General features: G+C 40.0%; 5 protein-coding genes across 7 annotated transcripts; 2 read left to right on the plus strand and 3 right to left on the minus strand.

Annotated features, from left to right (window-relative positions):
* The first annotated feature begins 2296 nt into the window (after nucleotides 1-2296).
* LOC124205631 (xenotropic and polytropic retrovirus receptor 1-like) lies at nucleotides 2297-5430 on the plus strand. 2 transcript variants are annotated; one of them, XM_046603093.1, is made up of 12 exons: nucleotides 2297-2619; nucleotides 2690-2718; nucleotides 2793-2946; nucleotides 3009-3262; nucleotides 3315-3438; nucleotides 3506-3643; nucleotides 3711-3817; nucleotides 3883-4022; nucleotides 4091-4214; nucleotides 4279-4794; nucleotides 4863-4996; nucleotides 5054-5430. In XM_046603093.1, exons 1-12 carry the CDS (start codon nucleotides 2580-2582, stop codon nucleotides 5349-5351), a joined length of 2058 nt encoding a protein of 685 aa, XP_046459049.1. In that variant the 5' UTR covers nucleotides 2297-2579; the 3' UTR covers nucleotides 5352-5430. The 2 variants fall into 2 exon arrangements, with proteins under 2 accessions (XP_046459049.1, XP_046459041.1); XM_046603085.1 differs by having other exon boundaries at nucleotides 2298-2619; nucleotides 4279-4797.
* A 70-nt stretch (nucleotides 5431-5500) lies between these two features.
* On the minus strand, nucleotides 5501-7350 carry LOC124205672 (transcription factor YY2-like). Of its 2 annotated transcripts, none has more exons than XM_046603149.1 (4): nucleotides 6770-7350; nucleotides 6545-6710; nucleotides 6087-6479; nucleotides 5501-6024 (listed from the first exon to the last, which is right to left on the minus strand). In XM_046603149.1, the coding sequence occupies exons 1-4, from the start codon at nucleotides 7284-7286 to the stop codon at nucleotides 5895-5897; spliced, it is 1206 nt and encodes a 401-aa protein (XP_046459105.1). In that variant the 5' UTR covers nucleotides 7287-7350; the 3' UTR covers nucleotides 5501-5894. The 2 variants fall into 2 exon arrangements, with proteins under 2 accessions (XP_046459105.1, XP_046459096.1); XM_046603140.1 differs by having other exon boundaries at nucleotides 6545-6728; nucleotides 6770-7326.
* A 1631-nt stretch (nucleotides 7351-8981) lies between these two features.
* Nucleotides 8982-15107, minus strand: LOC124205685 (son of sevenless homolog 2-like). Its single transcript, XM_046603161.1, has 8 exons — nucleotides 14742-15107; nucleotides 14415-14678; nucleotides 14260-14343; nucleotides 14108-14188; nucleotides 13519-14001; nucleotides 12526-13447; nucleotides 11125-12458; nucleotides 8982-11046 (listed from the first exon to the last, which is right to left on the minus strand). Exons 1-8 carry the CDS (start codon nucleotides 14847-14849, stop codon nucleotides 9718-9720), a joined length of 4605 nt encoding a protein of 1534 aa, XP_046459117.1. The 5' UTR covers nucleotides 14850-15107; the 3' UTR covers nucleotides 8982-9717.
* Nucleotides 15108-15947: 840 nt separating this feature from the next.
* On the plus strand, nucleotides 15948-20211 carry LOC124205699. The gene is made up of 13 exons (XM_046603186.1): nucleotides 15948-16164; nucleotides 16384-16456; nucleotides 16546-16639; nucleotides 16695-16967; nucleotides 17079-17347; nucleotides 18318-18433; nucleotides 18501-18650; nucleotides 18717-18829; nucleotides 18897-19141; nucleotides 19218-19444; nucleotides 19513-19554; nucleotides 19618-19778; nucleotides 19850-20211. The coding sequence occupies exons 1-13, from the start codon at nucleotides 16123-16125 to the stop codon at nucleotides 19977-19979; spliced, it is 1935 nt and encodes a 644-aa protein (XP_046459142.1). The 5' UTR covers nucleotides 15948-16122; the 3' UTR covers nucleotides 19980-20211.
* Nucleotides 20212-21616: 1405 nt separating this feature from the next.
* Nucleotides 21617-22581, minus strand: LOC124205692 (bublin coiled-coil protein-like). The gene is made up of 4 exons (XM_046603175.1): nucleotides 22334-22581; nucleotides 22071-22187; nucleotides 21963-22002; nucleotides 21617-21903 (listed from the first exon to the last, which is right to left on the minus strand). The coding sequence occupies exons 1-4, from the start codon at nucleotides 22395-22397 to the stop codon at nucleotides 21765-21767; spliced, it is 360 nt and encodes a 119-aa protein (XP_046459131.1). The 5' UTR covers nucleotides 22398-22581; the 3' UTR covers nucleotides 21617-21764.
* Nucleotides 22582-25085: the final 2504 nt, after the last annotated feature.

The raw sequence follows: 25085 nt of genomic DNA on the forward strand, positions 1-25085 counted from the left end.
TTACATTGTTGCGAACAAAAAAAAATACGCTAGACCTGAGTGCAGTGAGAAGTGAAAATCGGTCACCGCGTTCTTCATGGACTTACGCTAAGCTAGCTAGACGCACGACAGAGAGAGCGTCGACTAAGACACACGATTGTTAGAAAAATTCTACTTCCTAAAAGGGAAATTCCCCTAGAGATGGAACATTATTTAGTTTCCATTAACAAAACATGTACTAATGTTCTATTGTGTAGTCTGTAATTTTCCGTTATACCGTTTTCCGTTATAGCATATTGTTTTTATATTTTAATCCAAAACCAATCATCGCCGTCTTACAGAAATAATATTTTTAAACAACTAATTTGTGAAATATCTAGGACAAGCTACACGCAAAAAAAAAAAAAAAAAAAAAAAAAAATCCAAAATTGCATGTTTTACGCAACGGATGATTGACGACTACACCGCCACTTAATTCTAGACTACAGTGTGTAATGTATATCAAAAACTGTTTTGGTGAAATCTACCCGAATTTATTTGTGAATAGCTCAACTAAATGTCAGTGGGTATAATAATGGCCTTTGGAAATACACAGTGGACCGAAATCATTGTTCGGGGAAAACTGCTTGAAGCAAGATCACGAAGTCAGGCATTCGTGTCTCGTCAGAATCTAGTGATGTTTTTTTTAGCTCGTGACCCGAACCAAAAAAGAAAGACACAAAAAAAAGGGCTCAGTGCTGTTCGTTGAAGTTGAACCGTGATGATATTGCTGGTTTTTGTGCGTGTGCGTCTGACTATTTGAATCTTTTTTCTCTGCTGTTCCAATCTTTTCAGTTTCAACACAGCCGGTGCATTTTGCTCGAGTAACGACCTCGTCCAAGGCTGTTGACCTAACTACTCGCCCGCGTCCTTCATTTTCTTCCCTCCATCCTCCCTCCATCCCCCCACCCCATTCTCTCTCTCTCTCTCTGTGGACTCTTCTTACAAATAAAGAGGCAACTCACAAACGAGGGGGCCTAAGGCTAAAACCTTTTTTTTTTAATGTGTAACATTCTGTCGACGCGAAAATCAGCAAAGATAACTATTATTGAATGTATAAATAAACAATCTTGAAACAAACAAACAAAATAGTGGGATTTTGTAAATGAGTAATATATCTGTGCGGTAAAGTCTACGGATGATTCGATGGATATTTCCAGTTTCGACGGTTTTTACGACTCAACTTTCTTCAAGGTCGTTTGAGGTCATAGACCCGATGTGAATGACCTGCTTTTGTTATGGTGCTGTTTGTAAGAGGTTGTTATTCAGTCGCTAGTATGGGGTGGAGGGGACGAAAAAGGTTTCCCTTTCTAGTTTCCGCCGCGTTCCATCTGAGGGTACGCGTACAGCTTTTCGCCAAATGTCCAATGTGGAAACTTGAAATATTATTCTCTCCGAAATGAATAGGTTTACAAACTGGTGCACACGAAACATTCGAGACATACGCATTGTGTCCAAGCCAGGTTAAATAACTTGAGGGGGAAATAGCGTGTGATATTCCATTCATCCGGGTATGCTGTACTCTCATCGAAAAAAGATAGACGGAATTTTTTCTTATTTTCCCAGTCGTTGCGGGAGATCATCGTCATTTTCCGGCGACGGATTGAGAAATAAGAGCAATAGGAAAAAAGACTTTCCACCCGAGTCGACATCCTGTTATCGATCATTTGCTGATGGTAATATTTGATGGAATTGTCAACTCTGTGCATTCCAATTTTCCGTACATAGCCGTACATTTTATAAACGCATTTACGCAAAACTTGATTTCCAATTATTTTATTACTGATTTCCAGATTGCTAAGCTATGTAATTAAATCCATTTTATAAACACAAATATTTTATAAATCAATAGTTACTGTAACCCAATAATTGTCACAGTTTTGCATAGCCTGTACATAACAAACACAGAAAGGTGCAAAATGTGTAACTGAAGGTTCTAGCATTTAGCGATTATAACGGTGCATTCGTCATTCGAAAACGTAGATCGTTTCACATAAACCACGGGACACTTTTTTATTTAAAAAAAAAATCCTTAAGAGCAACACAGCCATCTATCGTCAAATTATGGCTTTTAGTTGATGAATTCGAATAAATACAAAGACTGGTTTCAATGATCAAAATAAAAAAAATTATCACTTGAAAAAACATTGCTAAATGCTTGGTTAGTCGTTAGTATGCAGCAAGAACATTAACTAATCCAACGAAATTTTGTCTGAAATTCTACATCGCACAACGCAGCATTGATCAATCATGATTTATTTTTTATTTTTGTTTGTGGTCGATGAAATTCGTCTGCTTGAATGAAAGTGATTAAGATTTCAGTTGCTCGTGCACCAAAAAGTCGATTACTTCATGTCAAATTGTAATTGTTAGGAACAGTAGCCATTGTAGACAATATCAATGGACTTGTCTGAGTATTGGGCGTATTATTGCAACCTTAAATCGTGCCCGAATCAATTCATCCTCAAAGGAAAATAACAAAACAAAGAACTATAAGTGTATAAAAACATTGCATTTCATCGAATTACGTACGGGTGTTACCGTCAATCAACAGAACAAAAATGAAATTCGCTGAACATTTGACCGCCCATATTACTCCTGGTATTCAACTGAATAATTGTTTTAAAATAATTAATGCTAAATATATTTAAAATTTTATATTGTATTGTAGAATGGAGGAAGCAATATATTCACTATGAGGTCTAAAAACTGAAATAATTTATTTATCTATGGGAATTGTTTTGTACTAATTATTTATCTAAAATTGTATATAGGATATGAAACAAATCCTTTACCAGGCACAAGAGCAAGCACCTTCAGCTGAAGTTGTAGAGCCTGAGGTTATTGCTAGATATTATGCAAAATTTGATGAACAGTTTTTTACATACTGTGACAAGGAGTTAGCAATGATCAACACCTTTTATTCTGGTATGTGTACATTGTGTTTTAAGAATTCTTAAGTTTATCTACAACATTTGTTTTTCATTCAGAAAAATTTGCTGAAGCTACAAGGAAGTATGCTGCCCTGAAAAGTGAACTGTCGGTCTCAAAAAACACTAATGGACAGGGTGAAGGAAAAGCCAACAAGTTGGGTAGAACTCTGAAACGCAACAAGCAACCAGTCATGAAAATTTCAGATCTAAAGCTGGCTTTCAGTGAATTTTACCTTAGCTTGATCCTCCTTCAAAATTACCAAAACTTAAATTTCACTGGATTCCGTAAAATCCTTAAGAAACATGATAAGGTAATTTGTCTTTATTGTTTGATTATAGCTCCAATTGATTCATTTAAAACAGTTGATACAAACTACCGCTGGAGCAAAATGGAGAACCGAGCATGTGGAACAAGCACATTTTTACACAAACAAAGATATCGATAAACTTTTGAGTGAAACTGAAGCTACAGTTACCCATGAACTCGGTGAGTAAATTATTTTTAAAAATCTTTCAAGTGGACATGGGATTATTCATGTTGCAATATTACAAAGAGGGTGGCGATCGCCAGAAAGCAATGAAACGTCTTCGAGTCCCACCACTGGGTGAAAGAAAGTCAGATCTCACAACTTTGAAAGTTGGATTTTTTACCGGTGCGTTCGTCTGCCTGTTTGTTACAATGGTTGTTTCAGGTAGGAGGAATGTTTCTTATAAGTTGCGTTTTGTGTTGTCTAACTTTAGCATTTATTCGTCACTTAGCCATTTTTCACAATAGCCAAGAAAACAATTGGAGGATCATTGTGCGCTTATACCGAGGCCCCATGCTAATTGCCCTGTTCCTATTCTTTATGGGCCTCAATGTTCAGGTAAATTCTGAATTTGGTGTTTTCAGGAAAAAGGCGACTTTTTTAAAATTGCGATTATTTTGTAGGGATGGCGTAAATCTGGTGTGAATCATGTTCTCATTTTCGAATTGGATCCGCGCCATCATTTGACCGAGCAACATTTGCTCGAACTTGCATCGGTCCTGGGGGTCCTGTGGACTCTCTCAGTATTAGCCTTTCTTTACAGGTCGCATTAAATGGTGTTAAACGAAACGTATCTTAAAATATCTAAAACTTTTTCCATTTTATTTACAGTAAATTCCTTGGCATTCCACCATACGTCAATCCCCTAGCTCTTGCTGTTACTATGGTCCTTTTCTTGTTGAATCCTACAAAGACATTTGTTCACGAAGCGCGCTTTTGGTTTCTGCGTAAACTGGTATTGATATAGCTTTTTTTACATTGGTATTTTATGTTTATAATCCCTTGTCCATCTATTTCAGGGAAGGGCTTTATGTGCGCCGTTTTTTTTCGTTGGTTTTGCTGACTTTTGGCTGGCTGACCAACTCAACAGTCTCGTACCAGTGCTACTAGATTTTCAGTACATGATATGCTTTTACGCTACCAACGAAGGTAACTGGTATACGGCTACGGATTACAACAAGTGTGTCGACAAGACATGGTTTATTCGTCCAGTCGTTGCCTGTTTGCCAGCCTATCTACGTTTTGCACAATGTTTGCGCCGTTATAAAGATACCAAAGAAAAATTTCCGCATTTGGCTAACGCTGGGAAGTATACCACAACTTTCTGCGTAGTCATATTTTCCACGCTCTATCATTCATTCGAAGCCGATGGAGTCGATAAAAACTCGCACTATCCATTCTTTTACACCTGGATAGTATGCTCCTTCATTAGTTCAATCTACGCTTACATCTGGGACATGAAAATGGATTGGGGTCTCTTTGATAGCAATGCTGGCGACAACCGCTTTCTCAGAGAAGAAATTGTCTATTCCAATGTAGTACGTTTACATTTTTCGTTTTCAATTTCTACCGACCGTCATGAAATATTTAAAATTGGAAACAGGCTTATTATTACTTTGGAATCGTCGAAGACTTTGTCCTGCGTTTCGGCTGGGCATTTTCTCTTTCACTAACCGAAATGGGCTACATCCACGGTGATCTGATGTTATCCATCTTGGCTCCTTTAGAGGTCTTCCGGTAATAGTCTTAAATAATAATTATTCAAAACTCGATGTTAAAAACGATTCATTTCAGGCGTTTTGTTTGGAACTTCTTTCGACTGGAGAACGAACATCTCAACAATTGCGGAAAATTTCGAGCAGTACGCGACATCTCCATTGCACCGATGGATGCATCCGATCAGGCCGCCATTCTCAAGATGATGGACGAGCCGGACGGGGTTGTGCACCGCAGGGTACGGAAGAAGACTGTCGGTCAACCGGTGGCCAGCGGTTCATCAACTACCCGCAAGGACCCGATCGTTCGTTTCCATAATGTCAAAGGCGCTGAATCCATCGGCGAAGAATCTGGAGTAGAATTACCTAGAGGTTAATTTTGACTCTCGGTTGAATTAAATTGTATAGTCGCGGCGAAAAAAGTCATCATAAACAATATACCCAAGTTATCTCTTCCAAGTGACCTAACATAAGGAGCAATAGAGAAAAAGCTACGAAAAAAAAATAAGGGTTAGGTCTGAAGGGATGGTGGACAACTTGGTCAATTCAATTCAATCATGAACACAGGTCACTACACAACAGTAACATTACACGGACACACAAAGGAACCATCGCTGACAGGACGACGGACGAATCCTTCATATCGTTAAACAGGAGACGCAAAAATGTTTTCATAACTTTTCTGCTTCGGTCGCTCGTTCACACAGGCACGTAGCTAACAATTGTCCAGCAGTTAACCACACGCACCGAGTCTCCGAGGGTATCTGCCACTTTCTTTTCTTAACACTGCACGCACTGGCTACACTTTAACCTTTCTTTCACTCAGGCAAAGAGAGAGAGGAGATTGGGAGGTGAGAAAAGGGAATCAGGCGAACAACTCGATCTAGGGGGAAAAGGAAACTGTGGATGGTGGGGGGCACTTATTCGGTGTAGACGATAAATTGCTGCTCGTCGGGACCGGCCACTTCCACCTGAACGAACTGAGGTTCGTCCAGCTCGGCTTCCTCGCCGAAGTCAAGGGCAGAGTTCATTTGTCGGCCCAGATTACTCCTGAACAAGGAATGTTGTCAATGATCATGTAAACCAATATTTATCCAATTTGAGCAATATACTTGGCTTTGGCGTGAGTGAGGATGTGCGACTTGAGGTTGGTGGACTGTGCAAACTTTTTATTGCATCCATCGAACGGACAGACGTACGGCCGGTCTCCTGTGTGGATACGGACATGTGTCCTGAGGTTAAAGTCTAACGAGAAGCGCTTGCCACAGCCTTCAAAGGTGCACTGGAAGGGCTTTTCGCCAGTGTGCACCAGTTGATGCCGCTTGAGCTTGGACGACTCGACGAAGGCCTTTCCACACTCGGCGCAAACATGCACCCGCGGACCGTGCGTGTGTAGGTGTTTCCTCATAGCCGAATTGTCACGGAACATTTTGGTGCATCCTTTGTGAGGACAGGCGATAGTTCTGATAGGATCTTCACTCCCTCTTTCTTTCTTGGGTTTCATTCTGTACATACAAGTCAACAGTTAAATAAATCAAGCATAGTAGTAAAATTATAAACAAACAAGTACTTTGCAAATTCTGCTAGCTGTTTTGGATCACTGAGGTCAACTCCTGTAACTCCTCCGCCACCACCAGTACCACCACCTCCCCCACCTCCTCCAGAGGAAGATGAGGACAACCTCCTGCCGGTCATGTACTCTGTGTAATCTGCATCAAGTTCTGCATCCCCCAGATCTGAATAATTGAAACCATCTGAGAGAGTGTTAAAGAGGTTCAGGAACGCACAACATTACCATCTTCTTCTGCTCCTGAAGCCCACATTGTTACAGAGAACTCTCCCTCTAAAGTCTTGATCTGCACTTGTTTCTGCTCCCACTTCCGACTGTTTGTTGTGGTGTTGCTGATGTAGCCATCATTGTCGTAAGGATTGGACCTGCTATTATGGGTGTTGGAGGATCTGTTGTTGCGTGCTTTCCTGCTGTTTGGGTTGTTGTTGGCTGTTCTCCTGGAAGACGAAGCTGTACTTGTGTCTGAGTACATGTGCAGGTAATCAAGTCCGCTGCTGTCGTCTGGATCAGCATCATCATCACCTCCGACGACGACCTCGCCTGCCTCTTGGGTTTGCAGGACAATTTCCTCGGCGTCAACGTCCACATCACCACCTCTGCAGGTTGCATCCATAAAATGAAGGCCGGCCGAGTCGATGGTTGTCTCGACAATCGTCTCGACGGGCATGTCGTCGACCGGCAGCGTCTCAATCTCTACCTCTTGTAACTCGGATTGAATCTCGATTTCCGAAAACGCCGCCATCTTGGTCTGAAAAACTGGCTCACACTAACAATCAATTACTCTATATATATGGCCTGATCAACTCTCACTGAACTATGCGGACTGTCTATCCTTTTAGACGCAGCCAATCACCCATCAGTCGGCTACTACCGTCGCGTAGCGGCAAAAAATTTAACTACTATCCAAAAGTTGAAACGGTTGAAATAACAACTTTTCAGAATTTTTTTAAATAACATAATTAAAATCTCATCAACACATTTTTTAGAAAAATTCGGTTTATAAATACTATGGTTTTATATGTCTAACTGCTGTTATGTCTGTATTTCACAAACAATAAACTTACAATCGAAGTAGGGATGACGCAATAATAGACGCATTCAATTTTTGTTATGCCGTTCCGACTTTTTAATCACCTGGGATTACTCGATTCTGCTGTACCAACAACAATCAACTAATGTTTTATTTTTACTATTTATGTTTTCGGTTAGTTACAGTTGAATTTTCCACTACTATGTGACGCTAAATCCGGCTAAATGATGATTGGCTTTCCGGCTTTCCCGTTCAGGAAGGAGGTACATACCTGAGCTGGTGTTATAGGACTAAACAAAAATCCCTCCGTGAACATGCTATCGCGTCTCAGATCAGAATTTTTGGCCTTGTGCATAAAGTAAGCCTTGCAACAATTTGAAGCAAGTATTCGCGCATCAACTTTAACGAAGGCAAAGGGGAATTATGTATCCATGTAACCATGTTACTATGCAATGCCTCAAATAGAATGTATTAATTGGATTAAGGATTTTGAAATGTCAAATGAAGTTGCAGAACATATTACAAAATAGTCACGAGCAAAAGTATAAAGTTGCCGTTTGCGCGAAGAAAAAACCGGTAGGAAGCGTCATTTTTAGATGTTTGTTGTTGTGTTTAGGGATTTTAGTCTAACGAAATTTTTCTTTGTTTGCGCCAGTTTGAAAAAAAAAAACTTGGTATTTTCTATTTTTTAAGTTTTAAGTTTTTAACGCGAATTCGTCTGCTTGTTTTTGCCGAGCAATCTGCTTCTTTATTTATAGATACATTCTGAATTTGTTTTTTGTAGATTCATAAAAATAATAAAAAATATTCCATCTCTTTACAATACCAGGAATCTCTTTCCTTTCGTAAGTTTCGTATTAAGTTTCGTATTTCCGAAAACCTTTCGTACCATTTCTTCTTTCATCACTGTAAACCTACATCTACTTTTCATTTCTGGCATTTTTCTTATCTACTCAATTTTGAATAGCAGAAGTAGACTTGGGCGGCAGCGATTGCCAACGATTCAAGATATTCGTATCTACTGATATGGAAAATTGGGCTTAGTTAGTCCAATATAACCAAACTACATGTTCTTGTTAACAACCGCTCATAAATAACTTGGCAGTAGCTACAAATAAGATGCCGGTTAACGTATATGAACCGTAACACGGCATGTTTCAGCAGCAATTCCAAGCATAGCAATTCTAGATTTCCTATCGCGGTTTATAGCTACGTTAAGATTATCGTGTTTTACTTGCTAAATTTCTCGAACCGTTAATCCGCTTTAGCTTTAGGTTTTGCGTGCTACTCTAGCCGGTTCATCTTGATAGCTTCCTCTAATACTTTTGGGCTAATCCCGGTTGACTGACCTCTCATCTCTTGCCTAACAAGGAGTAATAATACCAAAAATTAGCCAACAAGAACGCATTACGTTATAAGGTATAAAAGGAAATCAATCCACAAGATAAAATAAACACCACACAATTGCTACATTTTACAAAATAATTCAGGGGATGGAAGAGGAGTAGAATAAGTATATGATGACAAGGAGGGTATGTTAGTGCTATATCTAGTTAGGTTACACAGGGATTACAACTTAAAAAAGATTGCGAATTAACGGCTGTACACACAAAATTAACGAACAAATAGTCCGATTTGGGGGGGCCGAAACCGACGTAATTATGAACAAATATGTGCGCATAGCATGTGCTATAATTGGATGTAAGGGTAAACACGAAAAAGTTTAAGCGGGGAACGTCATCCTAGCCCAAGTAATTCAAAATAAATTGTGAACTTGCATCACGCGTGTTTGGTGAATTTCGATTTGCAGTTCCTCTTTTCTAATTTTTTTTCCTTTTCCGTACCATACCATCCGTACCATCAGAGGGTAGTACGACGTGTTTGCAAAAGATAGTGGGGAAAGAAACAACAGGCCAGGGATGGGGGAATATGATCACAGCATCCGAGACTTCCACTTCATTATTGGCCGCTTCGATATTTTTAACCTTTCAAATAAAAATATAAAGATGACAAAAATACAGACATCCAACAGAACTCGGCGCATGTTGTCAGACAATAGAATAGCAACAAACACGAAAGACGATGACCTTGGTTGGAGGAAGGAAAAAAAGTAAAATAATAAAAGCTGAAGGAGTAATTCAACTCATCGACATGTCGGTCGTGGTTCGGCAATGATGGAGGGAGCGACTGCAGCAGGTGGAGGGGGAAGTAGAGGTGGAGAGTGAATGGGAGGGCCACTGGTGCCGTTTTGCTGCAACATGGTGGAGTAGCGTCGAGGCGGAATTGGAACAAGAGGAGAAGGAGGTGGGTTAAGACTAGGAGGAGGAGGTGGAGGAGCTGCTGAATGCGCTACCGTTGATGCTCCAGAATGAGGATGGAATGGTGACGGAGAGAGTGGGACGCCAGCAGAAACCGCCATGGACGGGCTGACATCCATGGCCGAGTGGCGCCGGGATAGTGCAGGCGGAAGAGGAGCAGCTCCTCCCGTCATTTCAACGGCAGCAGCAGCAGCAGCACTACGATCATTGCCCGGTGGAGGAGGTGCTGGGGGGAAACGAAAGGCGCTATGGTTCTGGAAAGTTTCGTTGGAATTGAGCAGCGGCAGCGGTGGCGGATGGTGCTGTGGGGGCGGGGGAGGCGGATGGTGGTGCGGATGATGATGAGAATCACGATGATGAGGTCGCGGCGGAATGTGCGGCGATGTTGGAGCAGTACGGCCAGACGACGTCGTTGAAGATGAAAGCGCAGCCACGGAATGAGCTCGTGGCAGCGTCGACAGCGGAGTTGCTCCACCGCCGGAAGTGATGGCATTGGAGCCATTGGCAGCATTGGCTGACGCATCGCGGCGAGGTGGAAGAGGCGGTGGAGGAGAAGAGTCTCTTGGAGGAAGAGTCGGCGCATCAGGTGCCTGTTTGACTTTGGGCGAGACGTCACCCAGTGAAGACTCGCGCTTCCGGCGTGGCGGAAGTGGCGGCGGCAAAGGGGAGAGTGGCCTCGTCGGAGCTGGGTAAGGAGGTGGAGGTGGACCCGGAGATAGACTGATGAAAGAGCTGGCCGACAACGGTGTGACTAAACCGCCTCCTATAAGGACAGGCGCAAAGACACTATTATCACTGTTGTGGTGGGTTGTTGGCGTCAGTGGTGTGGAAGGAGTTGTCGGTGTGTTTCCACGAGTCATGCCACTACTATTCTCCATTATGGGATGATCGTGAATCGAAGTAGAACCCGCAATCGAGCTGCTGCCGCCGCCGCCACGCTGGTCACTGTGAATCGAAGAGGAATCGTCGGATCCACTGATGGCGCTCAGTCTTTGATTGGAAGCAAAGAATGACATGGATGGAAGTGGATGCGGTATGTGTCGGCTAAGATGCGAACGCGGTTTTATTCCCGGGGATTTGAGCTTTGCGTCTGGCCACTTTCGTGGAGCCTTGATGGGTTGTTTGCAACCTCGCGGCTCTACCTCCAAACTTGCCTGAAGAACGTGGTAGAAGACAGAAGACATTTTTAAAATAATTCAAAAATATAAGAAAACAACAGAATGATGGTTTACCTGATAAAGGTAGTTGCTTATTTCTGTTTCATTCAGGTCTTCAAATGGGTTGAGTACTTCCAAAAAGTGACGGATCCTTGGCGCCAGTGATAGACAGTACGGCTGATTTTGGTAGGTTTGAATTTCTGAGGTGATTTCAGCCACTTTACGTCGCTTAGAAAAATTAATTAACCCCTCCCGATTAGACGAAGGGGAGGATCGTGGAAGAAAATCAGGATTTCCTTCCTCGATGTGCAAAATGTTTGTCAGGTACATGCCAAAAAATGGCACGCACGGTGGATTTATGGAACGCAGTTTTTCTTGGTATTTTCGAAAGTGGTCAGCCGACAGTTCTTTGGCCTCTTCCAAAGCCTTGTCTAATTTAGGCCCAATGGCCTGCAATGACAGCGTCAGTCGGTGAACGGATGCAGATCCCATAGCGCTCACCACTTCGATAACGCCGTTAAAGTTATTGAGCTCTTGTAGAACAATGAGAATTTCAAGGATGCGAGAGATGACAGACAAACGTTCCTCAAAGTTGGCCGTTTCCACAATAGTTTTCTCGAACCAGCGCGTTACGTTAGTTGTATGATGGATCATACGAAGTAAATTAGGGGATCGTTGCTCTTTGTCTTTTTTGGTCCAAACAGAACCAACCAGCTCGGATGGTTTAACAGCCCGATACAGGTCGAATTCGAGTAACGTTAACTGACGAGCAATTTCAATAGGATGAAGTGTCATTAGATCCCATTCTTCTTCTGGGCAATTAAGATGCCATTCGATCGGCGGTGGGGATCGGTCAAAACCAAATGTAATTTCTCGTTGCTCTTCGGCCTGTCCACCTCGTCCACCACGACCACAGCACTCCAAACGACGGGCTACAATTTTGTGGATTGATTCAACCCACTTGCGGACGAATTTACCACGCGCAACACCATCCAAAAATCCTTGAAGTCGTTGGAGAAGTCCAGGATCACGCTCAAAATCATAAAAATGGTGATCCACCCAATGGCGAAGCACGTTAAGAACGCGAAATTGAACAGGCTGCATGTACTGCTTTCGGAATCGCTTGAGGTCTTCACGGCTCGTCGGTTCCAATGGATCCATCTCTTCTGTAGCCCCATTAATGCTGTTGCCATTATCGACACCGAGTCCACTCAATCCACTATTGCCTCCAATGCCACCACCAGTTTCATCCCAAGGAGGTTCGAGCATTTCAAAGCGTTCAATTAGCAATTCCAATAATTCCGTCGGACTGCAAAAACTTCGGTAAGTGGTAAGGAAAGTTCTGACCAGCATCGGATCAGCGTACATGTGGTACGTCAATCTTTCAATGAGCTTCAAAAGAGTTGCGCCTGAAAAATTCCAATGAAAAACATTTGAATAACACATTTGAAACATTTTCATATGAAAATAAAATACCTTTGATCAGTGGTACACCTCCATTTTCTCTCGTTTCAAGCACCAAATTGGTTTCTGAATCTTCTTCAGCAAAACGATAGATGGAAGGTGGTGGCAACCGCAAAGGATGTTTCCTCTCTTCATCAAGCAAGATGACATCCAAAGTCCGCTCCAGCATAGACTTAGTGTTGAGCATGACAAGAGCTGCCATCCAATTGGCTTTTTCTTCGGCCGTTCGAGTAAAGAGGACACAATGTGGCTGTTGTCGAGGTGCAACCTCGAACGCATTACGCAGTTCATCTGTGTCTTCTCGATCCAAAATTTCGACTTTTCGAATGAAGAATTTCTCTTTTAGGCGATAATCACCCCCTGGAGAAGCGGCTGATGACCGACGGCCATGACCGGAAGCTTTGCACAGCAAAAGGAGACCATCGAAGAGGAAGGCATAACGTTCTGTCAACCGTTTTCCTGCTCCTACTTTGCCGATTTGACCTTCACAGATAAATTCGTTGCAAGCTGGTCCGGCGTCTTTACATTCCCAGCCGTCGATTGAACGTTGAAGTTCCTGAAGTTTACACAAGGCAGCAGGCCTGCTACTGCGCGGGCCACCTAGTAAGCCTGTGCGGATTAAAGGTCCAGCAGATCCAATGCCGCCTGTTTCGCTCGGCTTGCGTTTCGGAAGATTAACTCCGACGCCCGTGCAGGAAAGTAATCGTTCCAGCTCGACTTGTAGTGGTTTCAATAGCCCTTCCACTTGTTCTAAGCTTTCACGATCCTCTTTGCTAACACTGAGTCGATGAAGAAAGCGTACCACGTCAAAGTACGTGAAACAATGATAAACAGGCGTCAAAAGCAGCTTTGGCAGATAATAACGAACGGCTTCACGGAAACCGTGACCACCCGTTTGCAACGAGTGACCCACATCCGGTCGAGAGAGTACCGCCTGTAGAAACAATAATCAAAATTGCAAACCCATTTCAACTTTGTTTCAACATTCAACCAAATTATACAAACCTGTAACGTTTCGCGACAAGTGGGTGAAAGAACGTCCTTGGCATAACGATCGTAGACATCGAATTCGGCTGCTTCTGCTAATTCTTCAAAGCAACTGCCAACAGGAGGTGCTGCAGCCTGATGAGGCTCCTCGGCCATCTCTAGAGTATCCTCTAAAGAACCAAGGAGCGTCACTGTCAGTTCATAAATTTCTTCAATGTTGGAGAAAATGGCATCCAATTCAGCTGGACTTGGTGGTGGAGCAAGTGTAGCCAGTTGTTCACGAAACACTTTCATAATCAGATGAAGGTCTCGAAGGTACTGGCGTTCCTCCTGGATTAAGTCGCGTACCACTTGGTCGTAGGTGATTGTAGTTGGAGATGGTCCTCCCGATAAGCCAGGACCACCCATGCTTCCGGGAACTCCACTGGTGCTCGGTGTTAGTGGTTCATCTTCTATTGAGAGCTGATCATCATCGTCTTGATGAAATAAATCCATCAAAACCTGCAAAACGGAATGTTTGTTAAACCATGACAGAGGGGTTAAAATATTCGGGAGATAGAGAGGAAAGATTAAAGAAAAGTTTGCAGAGTGAATTCCTTCGTCATACCTTATCAGCACACATGGCAACTTTGATATCTTGTGAAGCCACCTTAACATGACGAATGTTTTTGACGTAATTTCCGGCAAGCTAAGGAAAAAAACGAATAAAAAATAATAATGACTATAAAGTTAACTAATTTTTTGCTTTAAATAATTTACCTTGAGCATATCAGCAGAAATATATTCCAATACAGCAACCACATAAAGTGATACTTGGTGGTCCACTTTATACTGTAAAACCTCCTTTACATTTAAGAGTTAAAACAAAGAATTGATTATGGAAGCTAAAACAACAAACAATCAATGAAACCAACCTTTTGCAATAAGTTGTGAACTTTGTCCACAGGAAGAACAATTGGTGATTTTTTCTTTCCCTTTTCTAGGGCAGCTTGGGCCTCGCTGATGGCCCAACGATCAATTGGATTGGGAAAAGTTTTTTGTACACGTTCCTCAACATCTTGCACAGTGTGAGGTGGTGGTCTGGCACACAACATTCCCAGTAACTTTAAAATAAGTCTTTCCACATATTCCAGGGCATCATCTTTGGCCTTGAGAGTCGGATGAACCTGGCTCAGTACCTGAATAACCATTACTGATCAATACTATCTGGTAAGAAGAACAAATAACATTTCTTGGTTTACCTTGTGTAAAGAAGCAACAAAAACTCCTTTCCATTTGAGCGCGTTCTCTTCATCGTCAAAATCGTAGAGGAGTCCCTCAGTCACGGGGACATTTGAAGAGGAAAACATGTCGAGAAAATGGAAAGGTTGAAAACTGACTTCTTTCAATAGTAATTGGAGTTAATTTTGAGTAGAAGTCATGATCACGGCCTTGACGGCAATCGTCGTAAGAAGAGTTGCATCGTCACACTAGATAAAGTTCAACGGGCAGTTGCATTCATTTTTGGCACATCCAAATTATAAAATGCACGTAATATTTAACAACTTCCCGTCCAATCTACGACTGTCACTGTACGTGTAGTCGTGTAGTAACTGAAGAGCTCCTAGTGCTCAAATCCCAAACCAATTCCGTTTACCAATTTCCAAAACCCAATAGCTAGCTCTAGCTAGCCAAAGTTTCACAGTCTACAACCTACAACAAAAGAACATAAAAAAAATTCGGTAAAACACGGGATAACAGATTGGAAAACGAGGGCTAAATCATGAGAACATTTTATGGAAAGAACGTTAACAAATTTTGTTTTCACTCGAGGCTTCCCGTCGGAATTCGTTGTAAAATATAAAAAATGGGCAATTAAAAAAATCTACCGCTAAAAATATGTGATTTTTTTTTCGGGATGAACCACAACATTTCAAGTCTGAAACTACGACGTTAGATAAAAATTGCTATCTGAGTATTTGATCTATTGCATTTCGTCCGTGTAAACTCAACGTCTTGTAAATTCATTTTGTCTTGTAGAATTGCCACTTCTTTGAAAAAACTCGGTATAAAATTGGATGATTTTAACGGAAAAAAAGCAATGTATGCTGTTTGGCCTGTTTCCATTCACTCATTCGGGGGAAACCCATCAATAACACAGCACAGCTAATATTTAATTTACCGCGACAGAACAGTCAATGCCGAAATTTTTTCATACCAGGGACCAGGGAAATTCCTTTTTATTCTTTGACTCAAGACAGTTAGGAAACAAAGAAATATTTCTTAACTCATTTCTATAAACTATAAATCTATAATCTATGAACAAAAGCAATGTGTGACAAAAAATGGTCTTAGTAATTTAGCTATAGTCTGTTTGAAAATCCGGCTATTGTTCGCCGTCGACGACTCCCATATTTTAGCTTTCCGCATCGAGATTCCTCGTTTTCAGTTGCGTTATTTCGGCACATAGGCAACCACTAACATCTTGGCATTTAATCTGATGTGGAAGAAACAGAAAAAAAGCTGCTGCTTTAAGCAAATGAGACTCTAGTGGCCTGCTTTTTCTTTATAAAATTTCTTCTGCGTTTCACTGTTAATTAAATCATCCTTGGTTACATTTGTCATCTACCACTGTTTATTAGAATGCCCAGCAAAAAGAAAAAATACAACGCCCGATTTCCGCCTGTGAGTTCTAGTTTGTGATCTTCATAATACTCGTAACCGCTCATCTATTCCAATGTAGCGTACATGGTTCAGTTTTTGTTGTTTATTATTGACTTTGCTATTGATTTTTCATGTTTCATTGACATATCATGTCAGTATGAAAAAAAACTAACAACATAATCATAACGAGATCAAGTTATTTACATTATTATTTGTTTTTTTTTTCTTTCTTGGTGTTAGGCCCGGATAAAGAAGATAATGCAAACAGATGAAGAAGTTGGGAAAGTGGCTGCACCAGTTCCTGTTATCATCTATATCCTTTTTAATAAATTTTTTATTTACTATTTTTCTTTATTTTACCGTGAAATTCCAATGTTTTTTCCTTAACTGAATTTTATTCACCTAGAGCATTGGAGCTTTTTGTAGAGTCACTCCTTACCAAAGCTGTACAGATAACTTCAGCCAGGAATGCCAAAACACTCAGTCCTGCTCATTTGTAAGACTGGTGATTTCAACTTTCAGTGTAACCTAATAACATGTATTTCTTGTAGGAAGCAATGCATTTTAGCTGAAAGTCGATTTGACTTTTTGAAAGATCTGGTCCTTACCATTCCTGATGTCCAGGCAGAGGGCGAAGATGGTGGCGTGACTAGCGTCCCATCAACACCTACTGTTCAACAACACCAGCCGTTAATGTTCCGATCTCTCAGCGAGGCGGGATCGTCTTCATCCACTAGTAAGAGTAAAGGAACCGGAACTGGGAGGCCAAGGGGTCGCCCCAGAAAAACTCCTGCCGCCCTTGCACCAGCACAGAATAACCAAAGGTTTTAATTTTAATTTTCGTCCCTGGAATTAATGCTGCGTATCCTTGATTTCTATGAAAATTAATTAGGCGTACAATATCGAGATTAACTTATTCCATGATGTGATTTCAGGGCATGGGCAGCTAGAAAGTCGGACAGCGAAGAAACTGATTCTGGGGACTCGGAAGATGATGACGATGATGAAAACAACAGCACCGACACTGAATCCTTGCCCAAGGGATCTTCATCCTCCAAGAATGGTAGAGATATCGCGTCAGCCACTGCCCAACAAGCATCTTTTCAGTTTAATGCCGTCCAGCCCAACTTCTATCAGGAAATTGGCGGTCAAAATAACTCGTCTTTTCAAATCCAAATTAACTTACCTCCTCAAACGGCTCCAAGTGAGAACGATAAAATGGGCAATGGCCAAGAAAAGGAAGTTGCGCTCCCTACCGCGCACCACGCCAATGATGACGATGACTACGACACATAATCAAGTTTCGAAATTTCTCCAATTTTTGTTCTGTTCTCCCTCCCCCAAATCGATTTGTCCGTATCGTCTGATATTATCATAACCTCGGTAACCACAGAATCTTCTTTCCAACCATCACGGATCCACTGCTTCCCCTCAAACTCCCAGCTCCCATCTCCTCATATACTGCACAATTGAAACAGTGTTGATTTTGGTTTGTTCTTTTTTTTTCACTTTTTTTGTGAGGGGAAGCATTTTTCGAAATTTCCAAGACTTAATCAGACTTTATTTAGTGCTGTGAAATAAATGCGCCCATGGGATGATTACTGAAGTGTCTTCTTTTTCTAGTAGTTCTCATAGCCTTCTGTTTTCTTTAAATCTTAATCTAAGACAATATCTTCAAAGTCTCAATTTATTTTTTCTTTCTTTTCTTTATTTGCATGTTGCATGACATTATTTAATTGCATTGAGTTACGCTTACACTCACTAGATGGCGAATAGAAGAAGACCATTACAAGTATTTTGTTATTGATCTCCAGAAAAGTTCTGTCGTCTGCCTCCTAGAGTCATTAAGTTAAAATTTCCTTCGACTTCCTATATTGGAACCTGTAATATTTCCCAAGTTGACATGTCGTTAGTTAATTTGAATCTCAATTTAAATACAGATCGTGTTGTCAACAAAATTGCCTTTTGCTCGGCTGTTGTAGCGGGATTTGCGTATGTAGGATATTCAGTGTGTAGGACTGCCTTTTCAAGGAGACGAAGAGGCAGAAGAGATGAAGATTCACCACACCATAGTGTTTTCCTTCGGAGATTGTCCCAAACAACTCAGACAGATGGTTTAATGGGAGAGTTGTTTGCAGATGGAGGCCCTAAAATTGTTTTGAGACCCAAATCTGTCCAAGAACGTATAAAAGACCTGAATATGCAAGCAAGACAATTTGCTAGCGCTGTAACAGCTATTCAGACTAACAATAGTTCTAGAGCCAATGGTGTCAGTGGAAGGAGTTTACAGGTAAGTCACCAGAAACCAAACAACACATGTTTAATAGATAATCTTGAAAACACTTTGTTTGATGCAGGTTACACCATGGGGTTCTCCCCGACTTCTTAGTCCAGTTGAAGTCCGTCACATTCCTGAATATGTAGAAGCTGATCCATACAACTCACCTGGTAGTTCTCCAAGCAGATACCGTTGGTGTAGAACAGGTTCTTTGAAAACACCACATAAGGTTAATTACTTAAGGTTTGCTAGCAGTGGTTGTTAGAAGTTATTCAAAATTTGAAATTGTGTTTAGGTGGGCTTGGATATTGGTGAAGATACAAAGTTGAAAGAGCTTGAACAGTTGTGGTTTAATGATAAAGACAATATCATTCAAAATCTTCCTGATCTTTTAAGCAATAATCAAAGGTAAAGAAGATCTATTGTGATGTTTAAATAAGAAATTTTTATTTAAATATTTCTATACTTTTGTCAGAGAGATAACTTTGCAGGAAGCCCAGAATTTGGCTGCTGTGCTGGCATCCAATGAAACTCCTTTGATATTGGGTACATTGACAGCTGTTGCGAATTTGGCAGCGTTCAGTACCAATCAGGATCATTTTCGAGAAGCCGGTCTCATTACAGTTTTGTCCAAATTGATCTTAAAATCGAATCGGCAAATCAAGCTGAAATCCTGTGTAGTTGTTGCTAATATGGCAATGAACGAGAAGAATAATGCCGGTAACTTTTAATTTACGGTTTTTTTTAAATTTTCAATATTTCGATTTTTAATTTTTTTTTTTTTTTGCTGTGACAGACATGCGATCTGTCACGATTAGTTTGGTCCATCTTTTGCAGACCACTCCTTTAAGTGATCCAGCTTTGATTACATCAACTCTCTTGACCTTAATCAATATTGCTGTAATGCCCTCTTGGCATAAAGAGTTCAAGCCTTTACTTCATAAATCCTACAATTTACTTGATGAAGGCCATTGGAATAGTGATGGTGTTTCTTTCCAGTCGCTTCGCTTATTAATCAACCTCGTAATACCAAACAGATAAAGTAATCGATAATACCTATTTTATTAACTTTGCATAACGTTATTATCCAGAGTTGCAACGAAGAAATGATACCGAGTCTTTTGGCTGCTCAGGTATAATTCCTTTCAAAGTTATTTCGATTCGTTTTCGTATAGTTAATTAATGTGCTCTCACAGGCACCATCCAAGTTGATCTATATGCTCGACATGTCCATGCCCGAAGAAGTTGTTTTGCGTGTTCTTACTCTACTCGCAAACCTTGCAAGTGCCACGAAACGCTTGGACATTGACCCTCTCGATTTACCAGCTGAAAACAAAGCTGCTGCACCTGATACAATGTTAGTTCTTTTATTTACTTTTTAATTTTTTTTTTGTATTATTTTATTTAAAAAATATTTTTTTTTTATAGGTATGCAAATGTCTTTGGCCTATCAATGGTAGAGCGTTTTAAGAAAAAAGCCAAGATTCTGTCCGAACGTCATTCAAATTCAGATGTGTGTGTGCAGGCGAGTAGGTTATTGGAAGCATTGTCAGAATAAAATGCATTACTCGTTTAAACATGACATTCCCTGCCACCTCAAGCAAAAAGAATTGAAAGAAAAATAGGGTGAAAGAAAAATACTGTCCAACAGTATTTGAAAAATTACTTATGCAACTATAGATCTAGTCATGTTATGTTTTCGCACTACCATACTTAAATAAAAATGATCAATATATGTGAATTATGGATGAAATTTGTTGATTGACAACAAATATACTGATACACGCGCTGTTTATTTACTGTGCTTAAGATTAATAAGATTCATTTAGCTAGCCTTGATTCCAACTTTTTATTGGGATGCCAGGAATCAGGTGGCGCTAGTGTACTTTCCAACCTCACTTTTTAAGTATTTTTTGTCTGGGAAATATCTTATCTCTTTGCACAAGACCAGGAATTTTATCGTGTATAGTTTTTTTCGGGTTTGTTTCTTCGTTGTTATTCAATTTACCTGTCGATCATTAAAAAAAACAAAAGCTTGCAATTTTAATTAAATTAAGTGATTCGAACAACACAGTTTGGGGGTTACCAATGCATGACATTGGAAAACGTCATAAGAGTAAAAAAATCCTCAAATCTGCGGTGGTTGACCTAAATTCGCGCAAACACATTGTTTTCCTTCAAACTTGAATAGTCTAACCTGCATGAAGCTTTATAACTATACTTGGATTTTAACGCTGTATTAATGATTTTAGGAAAGTCTTCTTACCAAGGAAAATGCCAATTATAACAGTTGAAACCAATTTAAGCTATACGCAGTTCCCAGAGAATTTCGGCCCAGAGCTGTCAAAATTTACCAGCGAGACGTTGGATAAGCCAGAAGAAGTAAGAATATTTACTATTTCTAAGGCCTACAAAAAAGGATGAATAATAACGTAGTTTATATAATTTTAGCGAATTTCCATCAGCTTAGTAACTGATCGTCGAATGTGGCGCAATGGAAGCGATCTTCCCATGATTCAAATACATGTATCGGCTATAGGGGCAGTTTCGACCGGTCAACAAAATTCAATTCACGCGAAAAAATTCACAGAATTTATCATGGAAAAAACAAGCCTTCCGATAGATAGGTGTGACTGAATGTCCTTTTTTAATTTTAACGATTATTTTAATTTAGCTAATTGTAATTTTGTTCTCAACAGAATTTTTCTTATTTTTACTCCTTTGGAATCTTGGCAAATCGGGAAAAACGGAACGGTTGCATTTTAAAGCTGACGAGCTTAGACCTATGTATTTTGTTATGGTTATTATTATTAGAAAAAACAGTGCCTGTTATCTTATTAGCGGAAATTTTTTCTTTGCACGGCAGAGGAACAATTAATGCTTTAAAGGAATTCATATTATTTTCCATTATGAAGCTCTTTAGTTTTTATCCAAAAGGTTTTCTAATTGTTTTTCGTTACTAGAAGAAATTTAATGTCAATGAATTTTATTAGGGGTAAAAATCAATTTATAAGAAAAAAAACTTTGTGATTCGTCACTCTAAGATAGATCGATATAAGTGATGTACCTATTCCCTGCCGATAAAATATTTTCATTCTATAAGTGCAAGATATCTTTGTTCAACATATTTCCTAATAATAACATCTTGTTAATTTCAACAATAAATAAACGATATAATATAGATCTTCAGACGAATTCAACTACATAAAACATGTAATACATAAATCTCAATACACCAAATTATGCAATATTAAAACATATTGATGGCTATCTCTATTTGGAATGAGGAGGAGAAATCTTCTGACTTTTATCATGAATAACAGTTAATTTTGTTCTTCCACATTCAGTCAGTTGATCCAAGATCGGAAGTGTCAGTCTCACTCTCCTTCACTATATTTTGTCTAATCTCTCTGCTATTCTCCAAAAGAACTCTCAGTTGAGACTGAATATGATCATTTTTCTGCTCAAGAATATCTAGGGCACTGAAAATAATCATAATAATAAAGAAGACTTCCTTGATGTACTAGGTTATTTCTATTACCTATTCAAGTCATCAAGTTGCTTGTCCAAAGAGGAGTATTCTGTATGATCATATAGAAACTCAAACTTACTAATAGTAGAATTTATTTCATCATCTCAGTAAGCAAACCTGGATCAGCCTCATCAGTAACATCATCCAGGTCAGCTTCAGTGCTTTCATCCATGTCGGTAGTGTCCATCAATACATCATCCTGTTCATTTCCAATGTTATTGTGTTGACCATCATCTAGGAGAGCGGCAGTACCAATGAATTTTTTTTAAACATTGAAAAATTAATAGCAACGGTAGATTTTTTAAGAACAATACAAAAGCTTTAATTAATAAAATGCATAAAATTTTTTGTATATTCAAGCAAAATAAAGAATGTTTTACCTTCATTTAACGACATTTCATCGTTGGTTTTATCAGGATCGTTGAAATTCATATTGATAACCATATTAATTTGTATTAAAAGCAATTTATATTAGAATTTCAGCAGTACAAAGGCAAGAGATATCCCAAATATGATTACGACTATTGAAGTGTAAGTCGGCTAAAAAACAGTGAAGACGTGCGACAAGTAAGCCAAGTTAGCCAACGAACACGAAATAATGAACTGTCACGTGAAAACTGAAAAGAAAACTTTGAAAATAAATATGGTTAGGCAACATCCTTTCGGGCCAGTCATCTCGCCTGCTACAATTTTTCGAGCACCATGTTGCCGAACCCAAGAACAGATGTTGCCATGACTACCACCCTCAGCTAGCCGACAAAAGAGTCACGAGATCTTATGACAGAAGAGATGCAGGGGTGGGTCGCCATTTCGTCATCGTCATCGTCTTTTAGGGACTAAACTGCGGAATGTGTTGTGGAAATCATGAATCGGCCACCAGAGGGAGCCGCTTGACTTCTACTTGGCATTTCGAACAACCACTACAGTTTTTTGTGGTTCGAACATGGTAGTACAAATATCTTTTAATGTCTAGCGTAATGCTAATGCAATTGGTGTAACGCATTAAATACTTAAAACTAAAACGAGGTGCGAATGCAAAATTAATTTAGAAAATGAACACAACATTAAAGAAAACACGGGGAAATGCTTATTAAAGTATTGACATCTCTTTCAGAAAGCTCAGCTTCTGTGTCACAGTTGTAATCAAATCATACGAATTAATATTCATGTTTATAGTTAAAAAAATGTTCGGATGTTTGATGGTTGCTTATTGATGGTGAGTTGAAATTCACCGTATAATACAATCATGATTCGTTTTCTCATGACGGGAAAACCAAACTTGGTGGCTTTTCCACTGCCACCTGACGCAGCAAAATATTTCTATCACGTATAAATGAATCGTAATTTAGTATTGCCTATTTTTAAAATAAAACAAGCATTAAAATCTAGATAAACTTGCACAACTTTAGCCTATGACGATTTGAAATCTAGTGGTGCCCCCTGGTGACATCCACAGCGGATCCCGCATTTTAGCCCCCTATGGGCAGACGATGACGATGACGATGACGAATTATGGCGACCCGAGGGTTTTCAATATTAAATTAATGACGACATTCCAAATATAATGAATAAATAATATTTATAAATACAATTACGCTATCCATTGTAAATTGTAAACACCAATGCAGTTTTGGGTATGGATAATTAAAAATTAAATAAAGCACGATAACATGCGAAATAGAAAACTTACGCTAGGTCCATCCGTAGTTTCATTGAAGTTAAGGGTCATGGATGATCTATCATCATAAGAGACACTGCCGTCGATGAAGTCATACTTAATACCATCCTTTAAGAAACGTTTCTCAAATAGTTCCAACACCTTCACCCATTGAGACACTATAGTAACTACTTTTTCATTCTCTTTCATTATTTCTTCAACAAGTGTTGCCACCTTCGACATCTTCGAACTGACGTAACCCTCGAGTAGTAGTACATGTTTCCAACTTGTCAAAGTTTCTTTGGTATTCAGTTTGATCAAGGACGGGTGGACACAAGTCTGTCTCAGACGCAAAATCTTAATAAACATGGTTGATGCGCTTGGTCTAGCTTGTTCGACCTATTAATGAAAAATAAATTATAAGGTACTAAGTAATAAATATGAAAAGGAAAAAAATAATAACTTACTCCCTCAGGCGGATTAAAAAATCTTCGGATTCTCTGCGGGTCGCATTTTCCAGTGTGTCAAAAAAGACATTGCTCCGGTGCCGAAAATTGAATCTTGTGAGTAATGAACTCTCTATCAGGAAGTTCTACAATAGGGTTTCCATTAACGTAGTCACTTTTCTGCCGACGCAGGAGGAGGAGATTCATCAGTATAGTCTTATACGATAGAGCCATGACTATCAATTTCGGGGCCTGATTTATCCAACGTTCCACACCTTGAAAATATTAATATTAAATGTAGTTGATACTCTTGAACCAAATTGTATGAAATATCTATATTTCGTGCAAAGGCTTAAACTTCAGAAAGCGAATTAGTGAATAAGCATTCTGGTAAGAATTCATGATAGGGGTGCCTGTAACGGCCCATCGGTTGGTTGCTTTAATTTGGCAAAGCGCTGTTGAGATTTGAGGTACGGAATTTCGAATGGTATGTGCTTCATCCATAATAAGTCACTTGAAATTAACCTCGAAGAGGATTTGCGGACAATCGTTGTCTTCACTTTGCCGACCGATGTCTTGTAATAAAATCTTAATTCAGAATAAAAGGTATTATAATTATTTCAAAATGAGACTCAGACTCTCTTTTAGTTCACTGGATTTAGAGCAAGATTGGAGCAAATGGTAATGTAAGGGCCGGTCCCTGGGATGCGGGAAGGCCTTACAATGACGATGAAGAAACTTACACCCGCTGTTCTAAGTCTACCAGTTTATTTTAGCTTAAGCAAGAGGAATGGTACACTAGTTACAGAATAGTGGCATAGGCTGGCTGGCTGCTGTTGCACACTGCTCCTTCTTGCTGCTGCTGACCGGCCCTTTTATACTGGCCACGGGATCTTTCACTGGATGCTGAGAAGGCAGGTGTGGCACGTTTTTCCGGCGAAGTTCTATCCTTGCAGTTTTTTCCTGTTTTCTTGTTTGCTGTTTCCACAGTGGTTAGGAAGCGGGGCAGATAGATGGAGCGAGAATGCC

The sequence above is a fragment of the Daphnia pulex genome, chromosome 2 (assembly GCF_021134715.1).
Source record: "Daphnia pulex isolate KAP4 chromosome 2, ASM2113471v1".
NCBI classification, from domain to species: Eukaryota; Metazoa; Arthropoda; class Branchiopoda; order Diplostraca; family Daphniidae; genus Daphnia; species Daphnia pulex.

Bases quoted from the DNA above. Each gene is read 5' to 3' on its own strand.
- LOC124205699 (XM_046603186.1), top strand. From the start codon at position 16,123: ATGCCCAGCAAAAAGAAAAAATACAACGCCCGATTTCCGCCT. The intron at 16,165-16,383 runs GTGAGTTCTAGT...TCTTGGTGTTAG, and splicing joins ACAACGCCCGATTTCCGCCT to GCCCGGATAAAGAAGATAAT. The intron at 18,830-18,896 runs GTAAAGAAGATC...TACTTTTGTCAG, and splicing joins CTTTTAAGCAATAATCAAAG to AGAGATAACTTTGCAGGAAG.
- LOC124205672 (XM_046603140.1), bottom strand. From the start codon at position 7,286: ATGGCGGCGTTTTCGGAAATCGAGATTCAATCCGAGTTACAAGAGGTA. The intron at 6,729-6,769 runs GTAATGTTGTGC...ACACTCTCTCAG, and splicing joins TTCAGGAGCAGAAGAAGATG to ATGGTTTCAATTATTCAGAT. The intron at 6,025-6,086 runs GTATATTGCTCA...TTCCTTGTTCAG, and splicing joins CTCACTCACGCCAAAGCCAA to GAGTAATCTGGGCCGACAAA.
- LOC124205685 (XM_046603161.1), bottom strand. From the start codon at position 14,849: ATGTTTTCCTCTTCAAATGTCCCCGTGACTGAGGGACTCCTCTACGAT. The intron at 14,679-14,741 runs GTAAACCAAGAA...ATGGTTATTCAG, and splicing joins TTGTTGCTTCTTTACACAAG to GTACTGAGCCAGGTTCATCC. The intron at 12,459-12,525 runs GTATTTTATTTT...GGAATTTTTCAG, and splicing joins AGGTGTACCACTGATCAAAG to GCGCAACTCTTTTGAAGCTC.
- LOC124205692 (XM_046603175.1), bottom strand. From the start codon at position 22,397: ATGGTTATCAATATGAATTTCAACGATCCTGATAAAACCAACGATGAA. The intron at 22,188-22,333 runs GTAAAACATTCT...CCGCTCTCCTAG, and splicing joins TGAAATGTCGTTAAATGAAG to ATGATGGTCAACACAATAAC. The intron at 22,003-22,070 runs GTTTGCTTACTG...ATGATCATACAG, and splicing joins TACTGATGAGGCTGATCCAG to AATACTCCTCTTTGGACAAG.
- LOC124205631 (XM_046603085.1), top strand. From the start codon at position 2,580: ATGAAATTCGCTGAACATTTGACCGCCCATATTACTCCTG. The intron at 2,947-3,008 runs GTATGTGTACAT...TTTTTCATTCAG, and splicing joins GATCAACACCTTTTATTCTG to AAAAATTTGCTGAAGCTACA. The intron at 3,818-3,882 runs GTAAATTCTGAA...ATTATTTTGTAG, and splicing joins TTATGGGCCTCAATGTTCAG to GGATGGCGTAAATCTGGTGT.